At 49.4% G+C, this 21,377-nt stretch overlaps 1 protein-coding gene across 2 annotated transcripts in view; it reads left to right on the top strand.

The window, feature by feature from the left end:
* Positions 1–21,377, top strand: part of LOC147102272 (Na(+)/citrate cotransporter-like) — a 65,407-nt gene that overhangs the window by 42,528 nt on the left and 1,502 nt on the right. The window contains exons 6-11 of one of the 2 annotated variants that reach the window (XM_085964660.1): positions 622–744; positions 8,510–8,725; positions 8,812–8,933; positions 10,420–10,541; positions 10,632–10,793; positions 19,644–19,781. In XM_085964660.1, coding sequence (XP_085820786.1) covers positions 622–744; positions 8,510–8,725; positions 8,812–8,933; positions 10,420–10,541; positions 10,632–10,793; positions 19,644–19,781 — 883 coding nt within the window. Of the gene's footprint in view, positions 1–621; positions 745–8,509; positions 8,726–8,811; positions 8,934–10,419; positions 10,542–10,631; positions 10,794–12,119; positions 16,652–19,643; positions 19,782–21,377 lie in introns of those variants that run through there. The other variant, XM_085964661.1, reaches the window with a different exon arrangement.

Here is a 21,377-nt window from a genome sequence, read left to right as displayed (position 1 = left end):
GTGTCCTCTGGTTACCGACCCTCCTGCCACTGGAAACAGTTTCTCCTTATTTACTCTATCAGAACCCTTCATGATTTTGAGCACCTCTATCAAATCTCTCCTTAACTTTCTCTGCTCTAAGGAGAACAATCCCAGCTTCTCCAGTCTCTCCACATAACTGAAGTCCCTCATCCCTGGTACCATTTTGGTAAATCTCCTCCGCACCCTCTCCAAGGCCTTGACATTCTTCCTAAAGTGCGGTGCCCAGAATTGGACACAATACTCCAGCTGGGGCCTAACCAGTGTTTTATAAAGATTTAGCAAAGCTTCCTTGCTTTTGATACTCTGTGCCTCTATTCATAAATCCAAGGATCCTGTATGCTTTATAACAGTATTCTCAACTTGTCCTGCCACCTTCAAAGGTTTGTGTACACACCCCCCCAGGTCTCTCTCTTCCTGCACCCCCTTCAAAATTCTTCCATTTAGTTTATATTGCCTCTCCTCATTCGTCCGACTAAAATGTATCACTCCACATGTCTATGTGAAACAAAAGGTACTTCAGGTTAACTGGGATCAGTCTGGTTTATTTATAATTAATGAAGACCACACAACTATTTTACACTGATGTTCCTTTGCTTTCAGACTCTTCCCAAACAATGGCGAGATTATCAATTTTGCAACCTGGTTTGGATTTTCTTTTCCCTGTATGTTAATCATGTTGACCCTGACATGGATTTGGCTGCAGATTATGTATCTGGGATTTAAGTAAGTACCATTGCTCCTCTTGTGAAGACGTCTTTCTTTTACATCCCGCAGTTCCAGTAGAGTTCTGGGATAAATTGTTGGGATGTGTTTAGAGGGTTACCAAACCTCCGGGATTGTTCTGGAATCTCCAGGAATTGAAGATTAATCTGCCGTGAGCAACACCCAGGAGAAAAATCATGAGGCACATTTTAAAAATTCTGTCTTATTAGTTATAAAAATATTGGAGGTGGTGGAAAAAAATGGGTGTTTGACTGACGGCCAAGAATCATTCAATTGGGTAATGAAGAGTCAGTTCGCTTTCCGATTGGTGTGGGGAGGTGGGGCACTGCGAGGACGGACGTGCCGGGTGACCAATGGCGAGACAGTGTGAGGTTGGAGGCGGGAGGTCATGTGATAACGTCTCTAAGAATATTGTCCAACCCAATCTGTGTTCTAGAATGATGATGTCCCGACCAGGACAGTGATCCCGAAGGAGACCTGGCGTGTCCAGGTCGGAACATCAATCATCAATCCCGTGTCTCCAGGGATAGGCCAGGTTCTGGGAGCAGGGGCGATGATAGCAGGATAGAAAAGTAGCCCCAATTCTGCTCTCCATTGGAGCCCGAGCGCCCTCCATGGAGTTTCATTGGTCAATTTCCCAACATAAGACATCATTCAAGTAAGGGCGTTGAATGGGACAGTGTAGAGGGAGCTTTACTCTGTATCTAACCCGTGCTGTACCTGCCCTGGAAGTGTTTGATGGGACAGTGTAGAGGGAGCTTTACTCTGTATCTAACCCGTGCTGTACCTGCCCTGGGAGTGTTTGATGGGACAGTGTAGAGGGAGCTTTACTCTGTATCTAACCCGTGCTGTACCTGCCCTGGGAGTGTTTGATGGGACAGTGTAGAGGGAGCTTTACTCTGTATCTAACCCATGCTGTACCTGCCCTGGGAGTGTTTGATGGGACAGTGTAGAGGGAGCTTTACTCTGTATCTAACCCATGCTGTACCTGCCCTGGGAGTGTTTGATGGGACAGTGTAGAGGGAGCTTTACTCTGTATCTAACCCATGCTGTACCTGCCCTGGGAGTGCTTGATGGGACAGTGTAGAGGGAGCTTTACTCTGTATCTAACCCGTGCTGTACCTGCCCTGGGAGTGCTTGATGGGACAGTGTAGAGGGAGCTTTACTCTGTATCTAACCCGTGCTGTATCTGCCCTGGGAGTGTTTAATGGGATAGTGTAGAGGGAGCTTTACTCGGTATCTAACCCGTGCTGTACCTGCCCTGGGAGTGTTTGATGGGACAGTGTAGAGGGAGCTTTACTCTGTATCTAACCCGTGCTGTACCTGCCCTGGGAGTGTTTGATGGGATAGTGTAGAGGGAGCTTTACTCTGTATCTAACCCGTGCTGTACCTGCCCTGGGAGTGTTTGATGGGACAGTGTAGAGGGAGCTTTACTCTGTATCTAACCCATGCTGTACCTGCCCTGGGAGTGTTTGATGGGACAGTGTAGAGGGAGCTTTACTCGGTATCTAACCCGTGCTGTACCTGCCCTGGGAGTGTTTGATGGGACAGTGTAGAGGGAGCTTTACTCTGTATCTAACCCGTGCTGTACCTGCCCTGGGAGTGTTTGATGGGACAGTGTAGAGGGAGCTTTACTCTGTATCTAACCCGTGCTGTACCTTCCCATTGGAGTGTTTGATGGGACAGTGTAGAGGGAGCTTTACTCTGTATCTAACCCGTGCTGTACCTGCCCTGGGAGTGTTTGATGGGACAGTGTAGAGGGAGCTTTACTCTGTATCTAACCCGTGCTGTACCTTGAGAACTTGACAAAGTCACAAAGAATAATAATAAAATTCTTAGTGCCTTTCTCTCAGAGTACAGTATGTTGGATGCACCGCCTATATCTCAGCTGGGAGTCGAGAGGGGTGAATGTAGTGAGGATGATCCTGCTTATCAACAGTCAACAGCTTAACCTGTGGCTTGGTGCTGTGATTGAACTTTGGTCCTATGTTAGATCCATTGTATCGGTAAATATTGGTGTATGTGCTGCAAGGAACAGGAAGATCCCGCGTTCCATCCCCACCCTGTGCCAGGGTGGCGGTAGGGGCTACAATTGGCCTCAGCACCCTTGTGAGGGGTGGGGGAGGGGAGAACTCCATTCCTGCTCAGTCTGCGGTGACCCCTCGGCTGGGAAGCACAAGTGCGCGGACGCTGGGTTTGTCCTCCTGCAGTCGAGCATACCGTCGACACTTGGGAGCCGCAATTCCGACCGGTCAGCGGATGTTGAGCGTGAGCAGCAGGTCTATCTAAGTGAGAAGGCTTGGGCCCTCGGGGACTGGCTTATCACCAGCTGGGGGATGTGGCAATAAGTGCACAGCAACGCCGCCGCCCCCAGTCGATCTGCCAGAAACAATGTCGGATTGGCTCCGAGAGTGGAAAGGAACCCAGCAAGGGGCTAACTGAAAGCTTAGGGTGAAAAATTCAGTTGCTTTGCACCTCCCGTTAACGCCCTAAGAGGGTGATAATGGGGCGCAACGCAACTAGCGCCATTGCGCGGCAATGTTTGCACTGCTCATGAAATTGACCAGAGTTTTTGCGGCGGCGCTAAACACTACCGCCACGATCTCCTGCGCCCGAGTAAAGCTCCCTCTACACTGTCCCATCAAACACTCCTAGGGCTGGAGGAGCGCTATTTAAAGGCGCCCTCTTCCTGCCTTTCTTTGTGGGAGACATTTTTGCACAACGCCTTCTGAGAGAGAGAGAGATTCTGAGAGAGAGAGAGAGACTTCTGGAGAGATTCAACGCTGTGTGAAGGAGTTTTGGCTACTGAGCAGCACTTTGCAGGTTCTTTTTGATTTGACCTTCCTTGTATCGATTTAGTAGAGACTATGGGGGCTGTACTCTGAACTCTTTCCCTGGGCCCCTCCATTGTTCTTTCCAGCAGATTTGATGTACAGGTCTCTCCAGGCCGAGATTCAAGACTGCAATGAGCAGGCTGTGGATGGAGAGCAAGATCGACCCTCCCCTTTAAGAACTGGCCGGCGCCGGTGTGTCTGTGTTACATTGCTAACTGACATCACATGAGCTTCGCCAGCGCTCTGAGGTAGCGCCTCGCTCCTCGACGTTAGCGCCTTAAGAGAGGTGTGTGGCGCCTAATTTACCGCTCCAATCACCTCCAGAGGCAATAGAAGCCAAGATTGCAGTCGGAGGCGATAATTTGTGCCAGGCGCTAATCTTTGCGCCCGGCCGATAATTGCGCCCCAAATGGGACGATACCGAATTTCTAAACGGGGCAGTAGAAAGGACTTTAAACTAGTAAAGGGGATGGGGAAGGTCTGGGCGGATATAATACTAACCTAAAGATAAGGGGAAGAATGGAGGAGAGCAAAGGTCAGAGTGCAAAAAGAAATAATAAAAATAACGTGAACACTCTTGGAACATTAAAGGTTAGAGGAAGTTAGAATAAAATACCTGATAAAATAAATCAGGAGCAATTAAATATAAGAACAGATTAATGTGCCTCTATAGCAATGCGCAGAACATCAGCAACAGGTCAGGGGAATTGGAGACATTGATTAGAAGAGAGAAGATAAATGTAATGGGGCTAACGGAAACTTGGCCGCAGACAGGACAGGATTGGCAATTAAATATTGCAGGCCCTAATGTATTTAGAAATGATAGGGAAGGAAGAAGGGAGGTGGGGCAGCTGTGTTAATCAGAAATAACAACGGCAGGACATGGCTAACAAAGCTAGTGAAACAAATTCCATATGGATTGTGATAAGGGATTGGAAGGGATTGGTCACACTATTAGGGGTATAGTACAGATCACCAAATAGTGGAAAGGAAGTGGAGTGAGAAATATGTAGGTAAATATATGAAACAAGTTTTAAAAAAACACAGAATCATTATCATGGTGGATTTCAACTACAGGTAGACTATCCTTTATCTGAACTTCCGAAAACCGAAAACCTCTAAAAACCGAAAGTTTTTTCGTTCAGCGTAAGTCGTGCGCACCACATAACCAGAGTGGCGCACGACTTACGCTGAGCAGGGCAGAGGGTCGCAGAGTTCCCCCCTGGGTAGGAGATTGCAGGCCGAGCCAGGCAGTGTGAAGGAGGTACCGGGAGAGTGAACCCAACAATACAGCGGCCTGTCCGATATTCTTTTCTCCCCCCGACCCGACCCGAACCGAACCGCGGCCCGTCCGATATTCTTTTCTCCCCCCCCCAACCCGACCCGACCCATCCGATATTCTTTTCTCACCCCCCCCCACCTGACCCGACCCGCGGCCCGTCCGATATTCTTTTCTCCCGACCCGACCCGACCCGCGGCCCGTCCGATATTCTTTTCTCCCGACCCGACCCGACCCGCGGCCCGTCCGATATTCTTTTCTCCCGACCCGACCCGACCCGCGGCCCGTCCGATATTCTTTTCTCCCGACCCGACCCGACCCGCGGCCCGTCCGATATTCTTTTCTCCCCCCCGACCCCCCCCCGAACCCCCCCTGACCCTCCCCCTGGACCCCCCCCTCGACCCCCCCCACCGACCCCCCCCGACCCCCCCACCGCCCCCCCCCGGACCCCCGGACCCCCCAACCCCCCCCCGGACCCCCCGACCCCCTGACCCCCGACCTGAACCTGAAATACAAATTTCCCAGTCTTATAATAATACCTTCTGAAATCCGAAAAATTCCGAAAACCAAAACTCAGCTGGTCCCAAGGCTTTCGGATAAGGGATAGTGTACCTGTACTCCCAAATAAACTGGCAGGGACAGGGAAGGAAAAGGGGCTGGAGTTTTTACAGCGTGTACAAGATTCCTTTCTGACTCAATACGTAAGAAGCCCAACAAGGGAGGAAGCTCTGCTAGACCTAATAATGGGAAATGAACCTGAGCAGATAAGAGAAATAAGTGTGGGAGAACATCTAGACAATAGCGATCACAATATAATAAGGTTTAAGATAACGATTGAGGGAGATATAGATAGTACAAAGATGAAGCAATAGATTGGAAAAAAGCCAACTATGAGGAAATGAGGATGGGGTGAAGGAAGGTTAACTGGAGAAGCATATTGGCAAAGAGGTGGAACAAGAGTGGGCAATATTTAAAGGAGAGATTAGTAAAGTTGCCACTAAAAAATAAGAACAAACTAGTCAAGAATGAGAATTAACAACAGAAAATGCTGGAAAACTCAGCAGGCCAGGCAACATCCGTGAAGAGAGAAACAGGGTCAACGTTTCGGGTCAAAACCCTTTGTCAAGACTATCTTTTGCTATCAAGTATTTTGCTATCAGTCAAGAATGAGATGCCATCTCAAGAGGTTAAAAAGACAATTAGGAAGGCAAAGAGGAAATAGGAAAAAAAATATCAAAGGATATAAAAATAAATGGTGCTCTATGGGTACATAAATAACAAAAGGAGAATTAAGAGAGGGATAGGGCCACTATGGGATGAGCAAGATAAACTCACTGGAAATAGCAGGGATATGGAATAGAAATCCTCTTCAGTGAAATGGAGGCAAGGTAACAAAGAGGAACTGACAAGTGTACAAGAAGTCAAGAGGGACGTTACAACCATTACGATAGAAAGGAGACACTAGACCAACGAGCCAAATTTAAGGAGGACAAGACCCCAGGTTCAGATGGACTGTACTCTCAGATACTCAAAGAAATTAGGGAGGAGCCAGTAGAGGCACTAGTATCAGACCCGTTAGAGGTCTTTAAAATTATGAATGGATTGGACAGGGTAGATGTGGATAGAATTTTCTTTTTTTATTCATTCATGGGATCTGGGCATCACTGGCAAGGCCAGCATTTATTGCCCATCCCTAATTGCCCTTGAGAAGGTGGTGGTGAGCCGCCTTCTTGAACCCCTGCAGTTTGTGTGGTGAAGGTGCTCCCACAGTGCTGTTAGGGAGGGAGTTCCAGGATTTTGACCCAACGATGATGAAGGAACGGCCATTATATTTCCAAGTCAGGATGGTGTGTGACTTGGAGGGGAACTTGGAGGTGGTGGTGTTCCCATGTGCCTGCTGCCCTTGTCCTTCTAGGTGGAAAAGGTTGCGGGTTTGGGAGGTGCTGCCGAAGAAGCCTTGGCGAGTTGGTGCAGTGCATCTTGTAGATGGTACACACTGCAGCCACAGTACACCGGTGGTGGAGGGAGTGAATGTTTAAGGTGGTGGATGGGGTGCCAATTAAGTGGGCTGCTTTGTCCTGGATGGTGTCAAGCTTCTTGAGTGTTGTTGGAGCTGCACTCATCCAGGCAAGTGGAGAGTATTCCATCACACTCCTTACTTGTGCCTTGTAGATGGTGGAAAGGCTTTGGGGAGTCAGGAGATGAGACACTCGCCGCAGAATACCTAGCCTCTGACCTATTCTTGTAGCCACAGTATTTATGTGGCTGGTCCAGTTAAGTTTCTGGTCAATGGTGACCCCCAGGATGTTGATGGTGGGGGATTCGGCGATGGTAATGCCGTTGAATGTCAAGGGGCAGTGGTTACACTCTCGCTTGTTGGAGATAGTCATTGCCTTGCACTTGTGTGGCGCGAATGTTACCTGCCACTTTTCAGCCCAAGCCTGACTGTCGTCCAGGTCTTGCTGCATGCGGGCATGGACTGCTTCATTATCTGAGGAGTTGTGAATGGCACTGACCACTGTGCAGTCATCAGTGAACATCCCCATTTCTGACCTTATGATGGCAGGAAGATCATTGATGAAGCAGCTGAAGATGGTTGGGCCTAGGACACTGCCCTGAGGAACTCCTGCAGCGATGTCCTGGGGCTGTGATGATTGACCATCAACCGCCACAACCATCTTCCTTTGTGCTAGGTATGACACCAGCCAGTGGAGCGTTTTCCCCCCGATTCCCATTGACTTCAGTTTTACTAGGGCTCCTTGATGCCACACTCGGTCAAATGCTGCCTTGATGTCAAGGGCAGTCACTCTCACCTCACCTCTGGAATTCAGCTCTTTTGTCCATGTTTGGTCCAAGGCTGTAATGAGGTCGGGAGCCGAGTGGTCTTGGCGGAACCCAAACTGGATATCAGTGAGCAGGTTATTGGTGAGTAAGTGCTGCTTGATCGCACTGTCGACGACAGCTTCCATCACTTTGCTGATGATTGAGAGTAGACTGATGGGGCGGTAATTGGCCGGATTGGATTTGTCCTGCTTTTTGTAGACAGGACATACCTGGGCAGTTTTCCACATTGTTGGATAGATGCCAGTGTTACAGCTGTACTGGAACAGCTTGGCTGGAGTACCTTCACCACACGGACTGCAGCGGTTCAAGGCGGCGGCTCACCACCACCTTCTTGAGGGCAATTAGGGATGAGCAAGAAATGCCGGCCTTGCCAGCGACGCCCACATCCCATGAACGAATAAAAAAAAGTGTAGAAACTGTTTCCACTTGTGGGTGAGTCTAGAACAAGAGGACATAAATATAACATAGTCACTAACAGATCAAATAAAGCATTTAGAAGGAATTTCTTTACACAGAGAGTGGTGAGAATGTGGAACTGGCTGCCACAGGCAGTGGTTGGAATTCTCTACCCCAGTGGGCTGTGGAGGCTCAGTCGTTGAGTATATTCAGGACTGAGATCGATAGATCCTTGGGCACTCAGGGAATCAAGGGATATGGGGATAGGGCGGACAAGTTGAGGTAGGAGATCAGCTGTGATCTTACTGAATGGCGGAGCAGGCTCGAGGGGCCGAAGGGCCGGCTCCTGCTGCTGTTTCTTATGTTCTTACGGTACTAATGCTGGTTCTGGGTCTCTTGCCACCTCTCTCAGCTTTAAGGAGAATTTCGGCTGCGGGGCTATAAAGTCGAGGAAGGATATTTCCGCCTACCAGGTGATTAAGGAGGAGATGAAGAGCTTGGGCCGCATGACGTTCGCGGAGATTGCGGTGCTGGTCCTCTTCATCCTGTTGGTCTTGATGTGGTTTACCAGGGACCCGGGCTTCATATCCGGCTGGGCTAATATCCTCTTCAACAAAGGCGATGTTGAGTAAGTCTCTCGCTCTCATTATGATTTGCATTCCCTTCACTCTGAACGACCAGTCTCTCAAACTCTTTCCCTTTGTCTCTCTTCAGTTACGTCACTGATGCTACTGTAGTAATCTTCATCTCGGTGATCATGTTTATAGTTCCCTCGGATAAGCCGCGGCTCCCGTTTTTCAACAGCGGCAAGGAAGATACAGACGAGAGCGGCACAGGTATCCAACAATTAGGAACAGTCTGCCCCTCATGATAATCTTAATTACTGTCTTTTTTTGTTTTTAATTCATTCTTGGTTTGTGGGCGTCGCTGGCAAGGCCGGCATTTACTGCCCATTCCCTAATCGCCCTGAGAAAGTGGTGGTGGGCCTTCGTGAAAGAAAGAACTCGTATTTCTCCAGCGCCTTTCATGACCTCACGACGTCCCAAAGCGCTTTACAGCCAATGAAGTACTTCTTGAAGTGTAGTCACTGTTGTAATGTAGGAAATGCGGCAGCCAATTTGTGCGCAGCAAGCTCCCACAAACAGCAATTTGATAATGGCCAGATAATCTGTTTTTAATAATGTTGATTGAGGGATAAATACTGTCCAGAACACCGGGGATAACACCCCTGCTCTTCTTCGAAATAGTGCCAGGGGATCTTTTACATCTACCTGAGAGAGCAGACGGGGCCTCGGTTTAACGTCTCATCCCAAAGATGGCACCTCCGACAGTGCAGCGCCCCCTCAGTACTGCCCCTCCAACAGTGCAGCGCTCCCTCAGTACTGCACCTCCGACAGTGCAGCGCTCCCTCAGTACTGCCCCTCCGACAGTGCAGCACTCCCTCAGTACTGCCCCTCCAACAGTGCGGCGCTCCCTCAGTACTGCCCCCTCTGACAGTGCGGCGCTCCCTCAGTACTGCCCCTCTGACAGTGCCGCGCTCCCTCAGTACTGCCCCTCCAACAGTGCCGCGCTCCCTCAGTACTGCCCCTCCGACAGTGTCGCGCTCCCTTGGTACTGCCCCTCTGACAACGCAGCACTCCCTCAGTACTGCCCCTCCGACAGTGCGGCGCTCCCTCAGTACTGCCCCTCCAACAGTGCTGCGCTCCCTCAGTACTGCCCCTCCGACAGCGCAGCGCTCCCTCAGTACTGACCCTCCGACAGTGCGGCGCTCCCTCAGTACTGCCCCTCCGACAGTGCCGCACTCCCTCAGTGTCGCGCTCCCTCGGTACTGCCCCTCTGACAACGCAGCACTCCCTCAGTACTGCCCCTCCGACAGTGCGACGCACCCTCAGTACTGCCCCTCCAACAATGCTGCGCTCCCTCAGTACTGCCCCTCCGACAGCGCAGCGCTCCCTCAGTACTGCCCCTCCGACAGTGCGGCGCTCCCTCAGTACTGCCCCTCCGACAGTGCGGCGCTCCCTCAGTACTGCCCCTCCGACAGTGCAGCGCTCCCTCAGTACTGCCCCTCTGACAGTGCGGCGCTCCCTCAGTACTGTACTGGAGTGTCAGCCTGGATTTTTGTGCTCAAGTCTCTGGAGTGGGACTTGAACCCACAACCTTCTGACTCAGATGCGAGGGTGCTGCCCACTGAGCCGCGGTGAACACTGAGAGGCCCAGTGGAGGAGGGACACTGGGAGGGGCTCATAGCAAGTCGAATTGTATGCTGTAGGGCCTGAGAATAAGTCCCCACTGCAACTACTGACCAATATTTTGTCCCCCCAGGTAACAAATGCAAGTATGGGCCTGCTCCAGCCCTGCTGAACTGGAAAGTCGTTCAACAGAAGCTGCCCTGGAATGTCGTGATCCTGTTGGGAGGGGGTTTCGCTCTGGCTAAAGGCAGTGAGGTAACCCGGTCTGTTACTATTGGAGACACACACTTGGGGATCTGAAGGGGGTGATGGGTTTACAATTCAAGATTTTGTTTTCCCATCTAGGCGTCTGGTCTTTCATCCTGGCTTGGGAAACAACTCATCCCACTGCAGGCCATCCCGCCATCGGCCATCGTCATCCTTCTTTGCCTGTTGATTGCCACCTTCACGGAATGTGCCAGCAATGTGGCCACAACGTCGCTCTTCCTCCCGATACTGGCTGCGATGGTGAGTCTTCTAAAGCTCAGTGTTGTCACGTTAATTATCAATGTGCTTCTAACAGGGATATCACCACCCTCCCCTGCCTGTATGTGTTTAGCTGTCTATCCATCTATCTCTATTTCTGTCCATCGTAAGAAGATAAGGCACAGAATAAGGCACTCCCCTATCACGGACTCTACCCACCCATTTAATCTCCTCACACAGCCCGTGTACACTCTCCCCTATCACGGACTCTACCAAACCATTGAGTCTCTTCCCACAGCCCATCTACACTCTCCCCTATCACAGACTCTACCCACCTATTGAATCTCCTCCCACAGCCCATGTACTCTCTCCCCTATCACAGACTCTACCCACACATTGAATCTCCTCCCACAGCCCATGGACACTCTCCCCTATCACGGACTCTCCCCACCCATTGAATCTCCTCCCACAGCCCGTGTACACTCTCCCCTATCACGGACTCTACCAACCCATTGAGTCTCCTCCCACAACCCATGGACACTCTTCCCTATCACGGACTCTACCTGCCCATTGAATCTCCTCCCACAGCCCGTGTACACTCTCCCCTATCACGGACTCTACCAACCCATTGAGTCTCCTCCCACAACCCATGGACACTCTCCCCTATCACGGACTCTACCTGCCCATTTAATCTCCTCACACAGCCCGTGTACACTCTCGCCTATCACGGACCCTACCCACCCATTGAATCTTCTCCCACTGCCCATGGACACTCTCCCCTATCACAGACTCTACCCACCCACTGAATCTCCTCCCACAGCCCGTGTACACTCTCCCCTATCACAGACTCTACCCACACATTGAATCTCCTCCCACAGTCCATGGACACTCTCCCCTATCACGGACTCTCCCCACCCATTGAGACTCCTCCCACAGCCCATGTACACTCTCCCCTATCACAGACTCTACCCACCCATTTAATCTCCTCCCACAGCCCATGTACACTCTCCCCTATCACAGACTCTACCCACACATTGAATCTCCTCCCACAGTCCATGGACACTCTCCCCTATCACGGACTCTCCCCACCCATTGAATCTCCTCCCACAGCCCGTGTACACTCTCCCCTATCACGGACTCTACCAACCCATTGAATCTCCTCCCACAGCCCATGGACACTCTCCCCTATCATGGACTCTACCCACCCATTGAATCTCCTCCCACAGCCCATGGACACTCTCCCCTATCACAGACTCTACCCACCCATTGAATCTCTTCCCACAGCCCATGGACACTCTCCCCTATCACAGACTCTACCCACCCATTGAATCTCCTCCCACAGCCCATGTGCACTCTCCCCTATCACAGACTGAGCAGCAGCGGCGGCGGACCAGTGTGGAGCGATGCAGCGGCGGTGATATAAAGAGGCGAGGAGCAGGTAGGCCCCACAGCAGCGGCGGACCTGTGTGGAATGAGGCAGCGGCGGTGATATAAAGAGGCGAGGAGCAGGTAGGCCCCACAGCAGCGGCGGAGCTGTGTGGAATGAGGCAGCGGCGGTGATATAAAGAGGCGAGGAGCAGGTAGGCCCCACAGCAGCGGCGGACCTGTGAGGAGCAAGGCAGCGGCGGTGATATAAAGAGCGAGCCCGAGGAGCAGGTAGGCCCCACAGCAGTGGCGGCGGACCTGTGAGGAGCGAGGCAGCAGCGGTGATATAAAGAGCGAGCCCGAGGAGCAGGTAGGCCCCACAGCGACACCTATGTGGAGCGAGGCGGCAGCGGTGATATAAAGAGGCGAGGAGCAGGTAGGTTTATCAATCTCCGAGCTCAGAGGGAGGGAGAGAGAGAAGTAAAAAGGAATTGAAGTGTGACGTCACCAGAAAGCAGGTAAGTGATTGGTTGGTGTGTATTTCTCTCTTTCTCCTTTTTTCCAAACTTGTGGTGTATAGTTTATAGGGTGTCTGTGGTGTAGCGGGGACTGCTGGTAAACAAGGGCCCTTCAGTATATCATTTAATTGTAGTGTAATTGGTGGTATTGATTTGATTTAATTTAATTTAAATTAATTAAAGGGTATGTCATGGCAGCACAGCTCGGCCCCGTGGTATGCTCCTCCTGCACTATGTGGGAAATCAGGACACTTCCTGTGTCCCTGACGACAATGTGTGCGGGAAGTGTATCCAGCTGCAGCTACTGACAAACCGCATTACGGCGCTGGAGCTGCGAGTGGATACATACTGGAGCATTCGCGATGCTGAGGACGTCGTGGATAACACGTTTAGGGAGTTGGTCACACCGCAGGTAAAGGCTGCACAGGCAGGAAGAGAATGGGTGACCACCAGGCAGAGTAGTAGGTGCAGGCAGGTAGTGCAGGGGTCCCCTGTGACCATCCCCCTCTCAAACAGATATACCATTTTGGATATTGTTGGGGAGGATGGCTTATCAGAGGAAGGCAGCAGCAGCCAACTTCTTGGCACTGTGGGTGGTTCTGCTGCACAGGATGGGAGGAAAAAGAATGGGAGCGCTATATTAATAGGGGATTCTATTGTAAGGGGAATAGATAGGCATTTCTGTGGCCGCAAACGTGACTCCAGGGTGGTATGTTGTCTCCCTGGTGCAAGCGTCAAGGATGTCTCAGAAAGGCTGCAGAAAATTTTGGAAGGGGAGGGTGAACAGCCAGTTGTCGTGGTGCATATAGGTACCAACGATTTTGGTAAAAAATGGGATGAGGTCCTAAAAGCTGAATATAGGGAGTTAGGAGGTAAATTAAAAAATAGGACCTCAAAGGTAGTAATCTCAGGATTGCTACCAGTGCCACGTGCTAGTCAGAGTAGAAATAGAAGGATATTTCAGATGAATGCATGGCTAGAGGAATGGTGCAAGGGGGAGGGATTCAAATTCCTGGGACATTGGAACCGGTTCTGGGGGAGGTGGGACCAGTACAAACCGGATGGTTTGCCCCTGGGCAGGACAGGGACCGATGTCCTAGGGGGAGTGTTTGCTAGTGCTCTGGGGGAGGGTTTAAACTAAAATGGCAGGGGTTTGGGAACCTGAGCAGGGAGACAGAGGAAAGGGAAACAAGGATAGAAGCAAAAGACAGGAAGGAGAAAAACAAAGGTGGCAGTCAGAGAAATCAAGGGTTTAAATCAAACATGGCCACAGTAAATAATAATTCTAAAAGGTGTAAGAGTGTTAAAAAAAAAGCCTGAATGCCTTGTGTCTTAATGCGAGGAGCATTCGTAATAAGGTGGATGAATTAGCTGCGCAAGTAGAGGTAAATGGATATGATATGATTGGGATAACGGAAACATGGCTCCAGGGTGACCAAGGCTGGGAACTCAACATCCAAGGGTATTCAATATTCAGGAAAGATAGGCAAAAAGGAAAAGGAGGTGGGGTAGCATTGCTGGTTAAAGAGGGGATTAACACAATAGTAAGGAAGGATATTAGCTCTGATGATGTGGAATCTGTATGGGTAGAACTGAGAAATACCAAGGGGCAGAAAACGTTAGTGGGAGTGGTATACAGACCTCCAAACAGTAATGCGGAGGTTGGGGATGGCATTAAACGGGAAATTAGAGACACGTGCAATAAGGGCACAGCAGTTATCATGGGTGACTTTAATCTACATATAGATTGGGCTAACCAAATTAGTAACAATACTGTGAAGGAGGAATTCCTGGAGTGTATACGGGATGGTTTCCTGGACCAATATGTTGAGGAACCAACTAGAGATCAAGCCATCTTAGACTGGGTATTATGTAATGAGAAAGGATTAATTAGCAATCTTGTTGTGCGAGGCCCCTTGGGTCGGAGCGATCATAATATGATAGAATTCTTCATTAAGATGGAGAGTGAAGTAGTTGACTCAGAGACTAGGGTCCTGAATTTAAATAAAGAAAACTACCATGGTATGAGGCGCGAGTTGGGTAGGATTGATTGGGGAATGTTACTCAAAGGGTTGATGGTGGATAGGCAATGGCAAACATTCAAAGATCGCATGGATGAACTACAGAATTTGTTCATCCCTGTTTGGCATAAATATAAAACAAAAAAGGTGACTCAACCGTGGCTAACAAGGGAAATTAGGGATAGCATAAGATCCAAGGAGAGGACATATAAATTGGCCAGAAAAAGCAGTAAACCTGAGGATTGGGAGCAGTTTAGGATTCAGCAAAGGAGCACAAAGGGATTAATTAAGAGCAGGAAATAGAGTATGAGAGTAAGCTTTCAGGGAACATAAAAACTGAGTGTAAAAGCTTCTATCGATATGTGAAGAGAAAAAGATTGGTGAAGTCAAGCGTAGGTCCCTTGCAGTCAGAATCAGGGGAATTTATAATGGGGAACAAAGAAATGGCTGACCAATTAAATACATACTTTGGTTCTGCCTTCACAAAGGAGGACACAAATAACCTCCCAGAGATGTCGGGGAACATAGGGTCTAATGAGAGGGAGGAACTGAAAGAAATCAGTATTTGTAGGGAAATGGTGTTAGGGAAATTGATGGGATTGAAGGCCGATAAATCCCCAGGGCCTAATAATCTACATCCTAGGGTACTTAAGGAAGTGGCCCTAGAAATAGTAGATGCATTGCCGGTCATCTTCCAAAATTCGATAGACTCTGGAACAGTTCCCATGGATTGGAGGGTAGCTAATGTTACCCCACTATTCAAAAAAGGTGGTAGAGAGAAAATGGGGAATTATAGACCGGTAAGCCTAATATCGGTAGTGGGGAAAATGCTAGAGTCCATTATAAAAGATGTAATAGCAGAGCACTTGGAAAACAGTGACAGGATCGGACAAAGTCAACATGGACTTACAAAAGGTAAATCGTGCTTGACTAATCTACTGGAATTTTTTGAGGAAGTAACTGGTAGAATAGATAAGGGAGAACCAGTGGATGTGGCGTATTTGGACTTTCAGACGGCTTTCGATAAGGTCCCGCATAAGAGATTAGCATGTAAAGTTAAGGCACATGGGATTGGGGGCAAGGTACTGACTTGGATAAAGAACTGGTTGGCAGACAGGAAGCAAAGAGTTGGAATAAACGGCTTTTTCCGAGTGGCAGGCAGTGACTAGTGGGGTACCGCAGGGATCGGTCCTGGGACCCCAGCTATTCACAAAATATATAAATGATCTAGACGAGAGAAGTAGATGTAATATCTCCAAGTTTGCAGACAACACAAAGCTGGGTGGGTGTGTGTGCTGTGAGGAGGATGCCAAGAAACTCCAGTATGATTTGGACAGGTTGGGTGATTGGGCAGAAGCATGGCAGATGCTGTATAATGTGGATTAATGCGAGGTTATCCACTTTGGTGGCAAAAACAGGAAGGCAGATTATTATCTGAACGGCAATAGATTGGGAGAAGGGGAAGTGCAACGAGACCTGGGTGTCCTTGTGCACCAGTCGCTGAAGGTAAGCACGCAGGTGCAGCAGGCGGTTAAGAAGGCAAATGGTATGTTGGCCTTCGTAGCGAGAGGGTTTGAATACAGGAACAAGGATGTCTTGTTGCAGTTGTACAGGGCCTTGGTGAGACCACACCTTGAGTATTGTGTACAGTTTTGGTCGCCTTATCTGAGGAAGGATGTTCTTGCCATGGAGGGAGTGCAGCGAAGATTCACCAGACTGATACCTGGGATGGCAGGAATGACGTATGAGGAGAGATTGGGTCGATTGGGCTTATACTTGCTGGAGTTTAGAAGAATGAGAGGGGATCTCATTGAAACTTATAAAATTCTAACAGGACTAGACAGACTAGATGCAGGAAGGATGTTCCTGATGGCCGGGGACTCCAGAACCAGGGGTCACAGTCTAAGGATAAGGGGTAAGCCATTTAGGACAGAGATGGGTAGAGTCCGTGATAGGGGAGAGTGTACATGGACTGTGGGAGGAGATTAAATGGGTGGGTAGAGTCCGTGATAGGGGAGAGTGTACATGGACTGTGGGAGGGGATTAAATGGGTGGGTATAGTCTGTGATAGGGGAGAGTGTACATGGACTGTGGGAGGAGATTAAATGGGTGGGTAGAGTCTGTGATAGGGGAGAGTGTACATGGACTGTGGGAGGAGATTAAATGGATAGGTATAGTCTGTGATAGGGGAGAGTGTACATGGACTGTGGAAGGAGATTAAATGGGTGGGTAGAGTCCGTGATAGGGGAGAGTGTCCGTGTGCTGTGGGAGGAGATTAAATGGGTGGGTAGAGTCCGTGATAGGGGAGAGTGTACATGGACTGTGGGAGGAGATTAAATGGGTGGGTAGAGTCCGTATAGGGGAGAGTGTCCATGGGCTGTGGGAGGAGATTAAATGGGTGGGTAGAGTCATAGAAACATAGAAGATAGTAGCAGGAGTAGGCCATTCGGCTCCTCGAGCCTGCTCCGCCATTCAATGAGATCATGGCTGATCATCCAACTTCAGTACCCTGTCCCTGCCTTCTCCTCATACCCCTTGATCCCCTTAGCCTTAAGAAATATATCTAACTCCTTCTTGAATATATTTAATGAATTGGCCTCAACTGCCTTCTGTGGTAGAGAATTCCACAGACTCTACCCACCCATTTAATCTCCTCCCACAGCCCATGTACACTCTCCCCTATCACAGACTCTACCCTCCCATTTAATCTCCTCCCACAGTCCATGTACACTCTCCCCTATCACGGACTCTACCCACCCATTTAATCTCCTCCCACAGTCCAGGTACACTCTCCCGTATCACAGACTCTACCCTCCCATTTAATCTTTTGAGATAAAGTTCTGTTGGCAACAACAACTTGCATTTATATAGCGCCTTTAACATAGTAAAATGTCCGAAGGTGCTTCACAGGAGCGTTCTCAAAATTTGATAACTCCTTGAGTAAGGGAATCTAGAGAAAGTCCAGAACATTCCTCTGTCGTCACCTCTCACTCATCAGCCTTGGCCTGCCACACTCTAGACCACATTCCCTCACTCGCCCCCATCTCAAGCTCTCTCAGAAACATCAGAATGTAGATTTGAACCTTTCCCCTGCTCGTCTACCCTTTATATCTTGAACACATCTCTCACTCGACCAGCACACAGTTATAATATTCCCTCTTAGGTTCCTCATGAATTAGTTATATAGTTAGATAGACAGTCATATAAACAGGGAGATAGATGGATGGTCAAATAGATAGATATATACTACAACAACAACTTGCATTTATATAGCGCGTTAACCTAGTAAAACATCCCAAGGCGCTTCACAGGAGCGATTATCAAACAAAACTTGACACTGAGCCACGTGAGATATTAGGACAGGCGACCAAAAGCTTGGTCAAAGAGGTCGGTTTTAAGGAGAATCTTAAAGGAGGAGAGAGAAGCGGAGAGGTTTAGGGAGGGAATTCCAGAGCTCGGGGCCCAGGCAGCTGAATGCATGGCCGCCAATGGTGGAGCGATGGGAATCGGGGATACGCAAGAGGCCAGAATTGGAGGAGAGCAGAGATCTCGGGGGGTTGTGGGGCTGGAAGAAGTTAGAGATGGGGAGGGGTGAGGCCATGGAGAGATTTGAAAATAAGGATGAGTTTTAAAATAGTTGGATAGTTATATAGATAGGTAGATGTATAGAGATAGATAGATAGATGTATTGATCGTTGCAGTCAGATCTATAGATAGATAAACAGATAAGTGATTGGTTAGAGAGATAGGGTGGGGTACAGAGGGAGAATCTCCGTGCTCTACCGTTGTGACTTTGGCAGCAGATCAGCCGAACCCCTGATCCTGAGCGTACCTGGGGGTTCCATCAAGGTTACAGCAGGGGCATGAACCCCAAGGAAATTCACCCCAATTGAGATAGCGATCAATAGATTGATAGAAAGAGAAAGGGAGATCGTGATAGACACAGAATGAAAAAGAAACGGATAGAGAAAGTAAGCTATGGATAGAGCAAGTGAGAGAGTTCGATAAACAGAGAGGTTAGACTTGCGTTGAGGTGCATGAATACACAGAGAGATGATCGATACACATTGATTATTAGCAATAGATCCGACTTATTTTTACATATAACTGCTCTGCAGTGACTGAGTGAGTAAATGCAGGGCCCAGTGAGATACTGAGGGGTTGTCGACCCTTCAGGATTGTTCCGGAGTCTCCAGGAATTGAAGATTAATTTCCAGGATAAACCCAGGAGGAAAATCAAAGGGGCATTAAAAAAAATCATTTTCCTTCAATACTTTTGTGTATTAGTTAGTAAAATGCAGCTTGGCTGACTGTCCAGAATCATCCATTTGGGTAACAATTAGCGTCTGTACATCTTCCGATTGGCCGTAGGAAGGCGGGGCTACGCGAGGATAGACGTGTCGGGCGACCAATGGGAAGAGCGTGGGGGGGGGGGCGGGGCCGTTGGAGGGGGAAAGTTGTTTTCTTTGGAACAGAGGAGGCTGAGAGGAGATTTGATTGAGGTGTATAAAATTATGAGGGGCTGAGATAGAGTGGATAGGAAGGACCTATTTCCCTTAGCCGAGGGGTCAATAACCAGGGGGCATAGATTTAAAGTAATTAGTAGAAGGATTAGAGGGGATTTGAGGAGAAATTTTTTCACCCAGAGGGTGGTGGGGGTCTGGAACTCACTGCCTGGAAGGGTGGTAGAGGCAGGAACCCTCATCACATTTAAAAAGTACTTCGATATGCACGTCAAATGCCGTAACCTACAGGGCTACGGACCAAGTGCTGGAAAGTGGGATTAGGCTGGATAGCTCTTTATTGGCTGGCATGGACATGATGGGCCGAATGGCCTCCTTCTGTGCTGTAAATGTCTAGGATTCTATTATACAGGATGGAACCTCCAGTATTACATCCAACCCGAGTTGGCAACCTGATATTGTTGGTACCGAGTGTTGCCGTTGGTCTTGCTGAGTACAGTGAGTATTTTATGTTTGTATTCGCAGGCCCAGCATATCAAAATCAACCCGCTCTACATCATGCTCCCGTGCACCCTCTGCGCTTCATTCGCATTCATGTTGCCGGTGGCAACCCCTCCAAACTCCATTGTCTTCTCCTACGGGTACCTGAAGGTGTCTGACATGGTAGGTGACATGAGTCAGTCATTCATGAAAGGAAGACTTATGAAATAATACTGAGTGGCCTGCAGGTGGCGCTGTCCAGGGAGAGTATAAATACTCGGGCACGGGCCCAGCTTGCGCAGGACATTCTTAACAGGAACTAGTGAAGGACACAACTAGACCTCCATGTTGTAAAATAGTTGATTAAAGCCTTGTTTAACGCTTAGACCAAGTGCCTAGTAGTTTTCTTACGTCAGTAGGTATTCAAAAAATCAAAGCAATACTCCTCATCGTTCCAGTGAGTTCGGAGAATCGGGATTCCTCTCACCAGTAGGGACGGAGACCGCGTTTTCCCGCTTCTGTGCCCCAGAATTTTTCTTTAGTCATTCTTCGGGATCTGGGCGCCGTGAGCAAGGCCAGCGTTTATTGCTCGTCCACCTAGTCGCCCCTTGAGAAGGTGGTGGTGAGCCGCCGCCTTGAACCACTGCAGTCCGTGTGGTAAAGGTGCTCCCGCAGTGTTGTTAGGGAGGGAGTGCCAGGATTTTGACCCAGCGATGGTTGAAGATTGCTGCCCCAGTAAAAGCTGCATCCAGAATCCTGATCGGGGGAAAGGGAGGGGAGGACAGCCTCCAATCCACATTCCGGAAACAGGCTGTAGGTGTTCCTGAGCTACCCTGGGAAGTCAGCCATGGATCAGTGGGTGCCGCTCCCGCCTCTAAGTTCGAAGGTCGTGGGTTGAAGCCTCACTCCAGAGACTTGAGCACAGAATCCAGGCTGAGACTCACAGTGCAGTACTGAGGGAGTGCCGCACTGTCAGAGGTGCTGTCTTTCAGATGAGATGAACCGAGGCCCCGTCTACACTCTCATATGGACGTAAAAGATCCCTTGGTGCTATTTCGCTGTACCTGCCCTGGGAGTGTTTGATGGGACAGTGTAGAGGGAGCTTTACTCTGTATCTAACCCGTGCTGTACCTGCCCTGGGTGTGTTTGATGGAAAGTGTAGAGGGAGCTTTACTCTGTATCTAACCCCGTGCTGTACCTGCCCTGGGAGTGTTTGATGGGACAGTGTAGAGGGAGCTTTACTCTGTATCTAACCCCGTGCTGTACCTGCCCTGGGTGTGTTTGATGGGACAGTGTAGAGGGAGCTTTACTCTGTATCTAACCCGTGCTGTACCTGCCCTGGGAGTGTTTGGTGGGACAGTGTAGAGGGAGCTTTACTCTGTATCTAACCCGTGCTGTACCTGCCCTGGGAGTGTTTGATGGAACAGTGTAGAGGGAGCTTTACTCTGTATCTATCCCGTGCTATCCCTGTCCTGGGAGTGTTTGATGGGAAAATGTAGAGGGAACTTTACTCTGTATCTAACCCGTGCTGTACCTGCCCTGGGAGTGTTTGATGGGACAGTGTAGAGGGAGCTTTACTCTGTATCTATCCCGTACTGTACCTGCCCTGGGAGTGTTTGATGGGGCAGTGTAGGGGGAGCTTTACTCTGTATCTAACCCATGCTGTACCTGCCCTGGGAGTGTTTGATGGGACAGTGTAGAGGGAGCTTTATCTGTATCTAACCCGTGCTGTACCTGCCCTGGGAGTGTTTGATGGGACAGTGTAGAGGGAGCTTTACT

Source organism: Somniosus microcephalus, chromosome 22 (genome assembly GCF_052327205.1).
Source record: "Somniosus microcephalus isolate GS21.2 chromosome 22, FLI_Smic_1.0, whole genome shotgun sequence".
Lineage (NCBI taxonomy): Eukaryota > Metazoa > Chordata > Chondrichthyes > Squaliformes > Somniosidae > Somniosus > Somniosus microcephalus.
The sequence above is the reverse complement of the archived record's forward strand: the minus strand, read 5'-3'. Positions and strand labels throughout refer to the sequence as shown.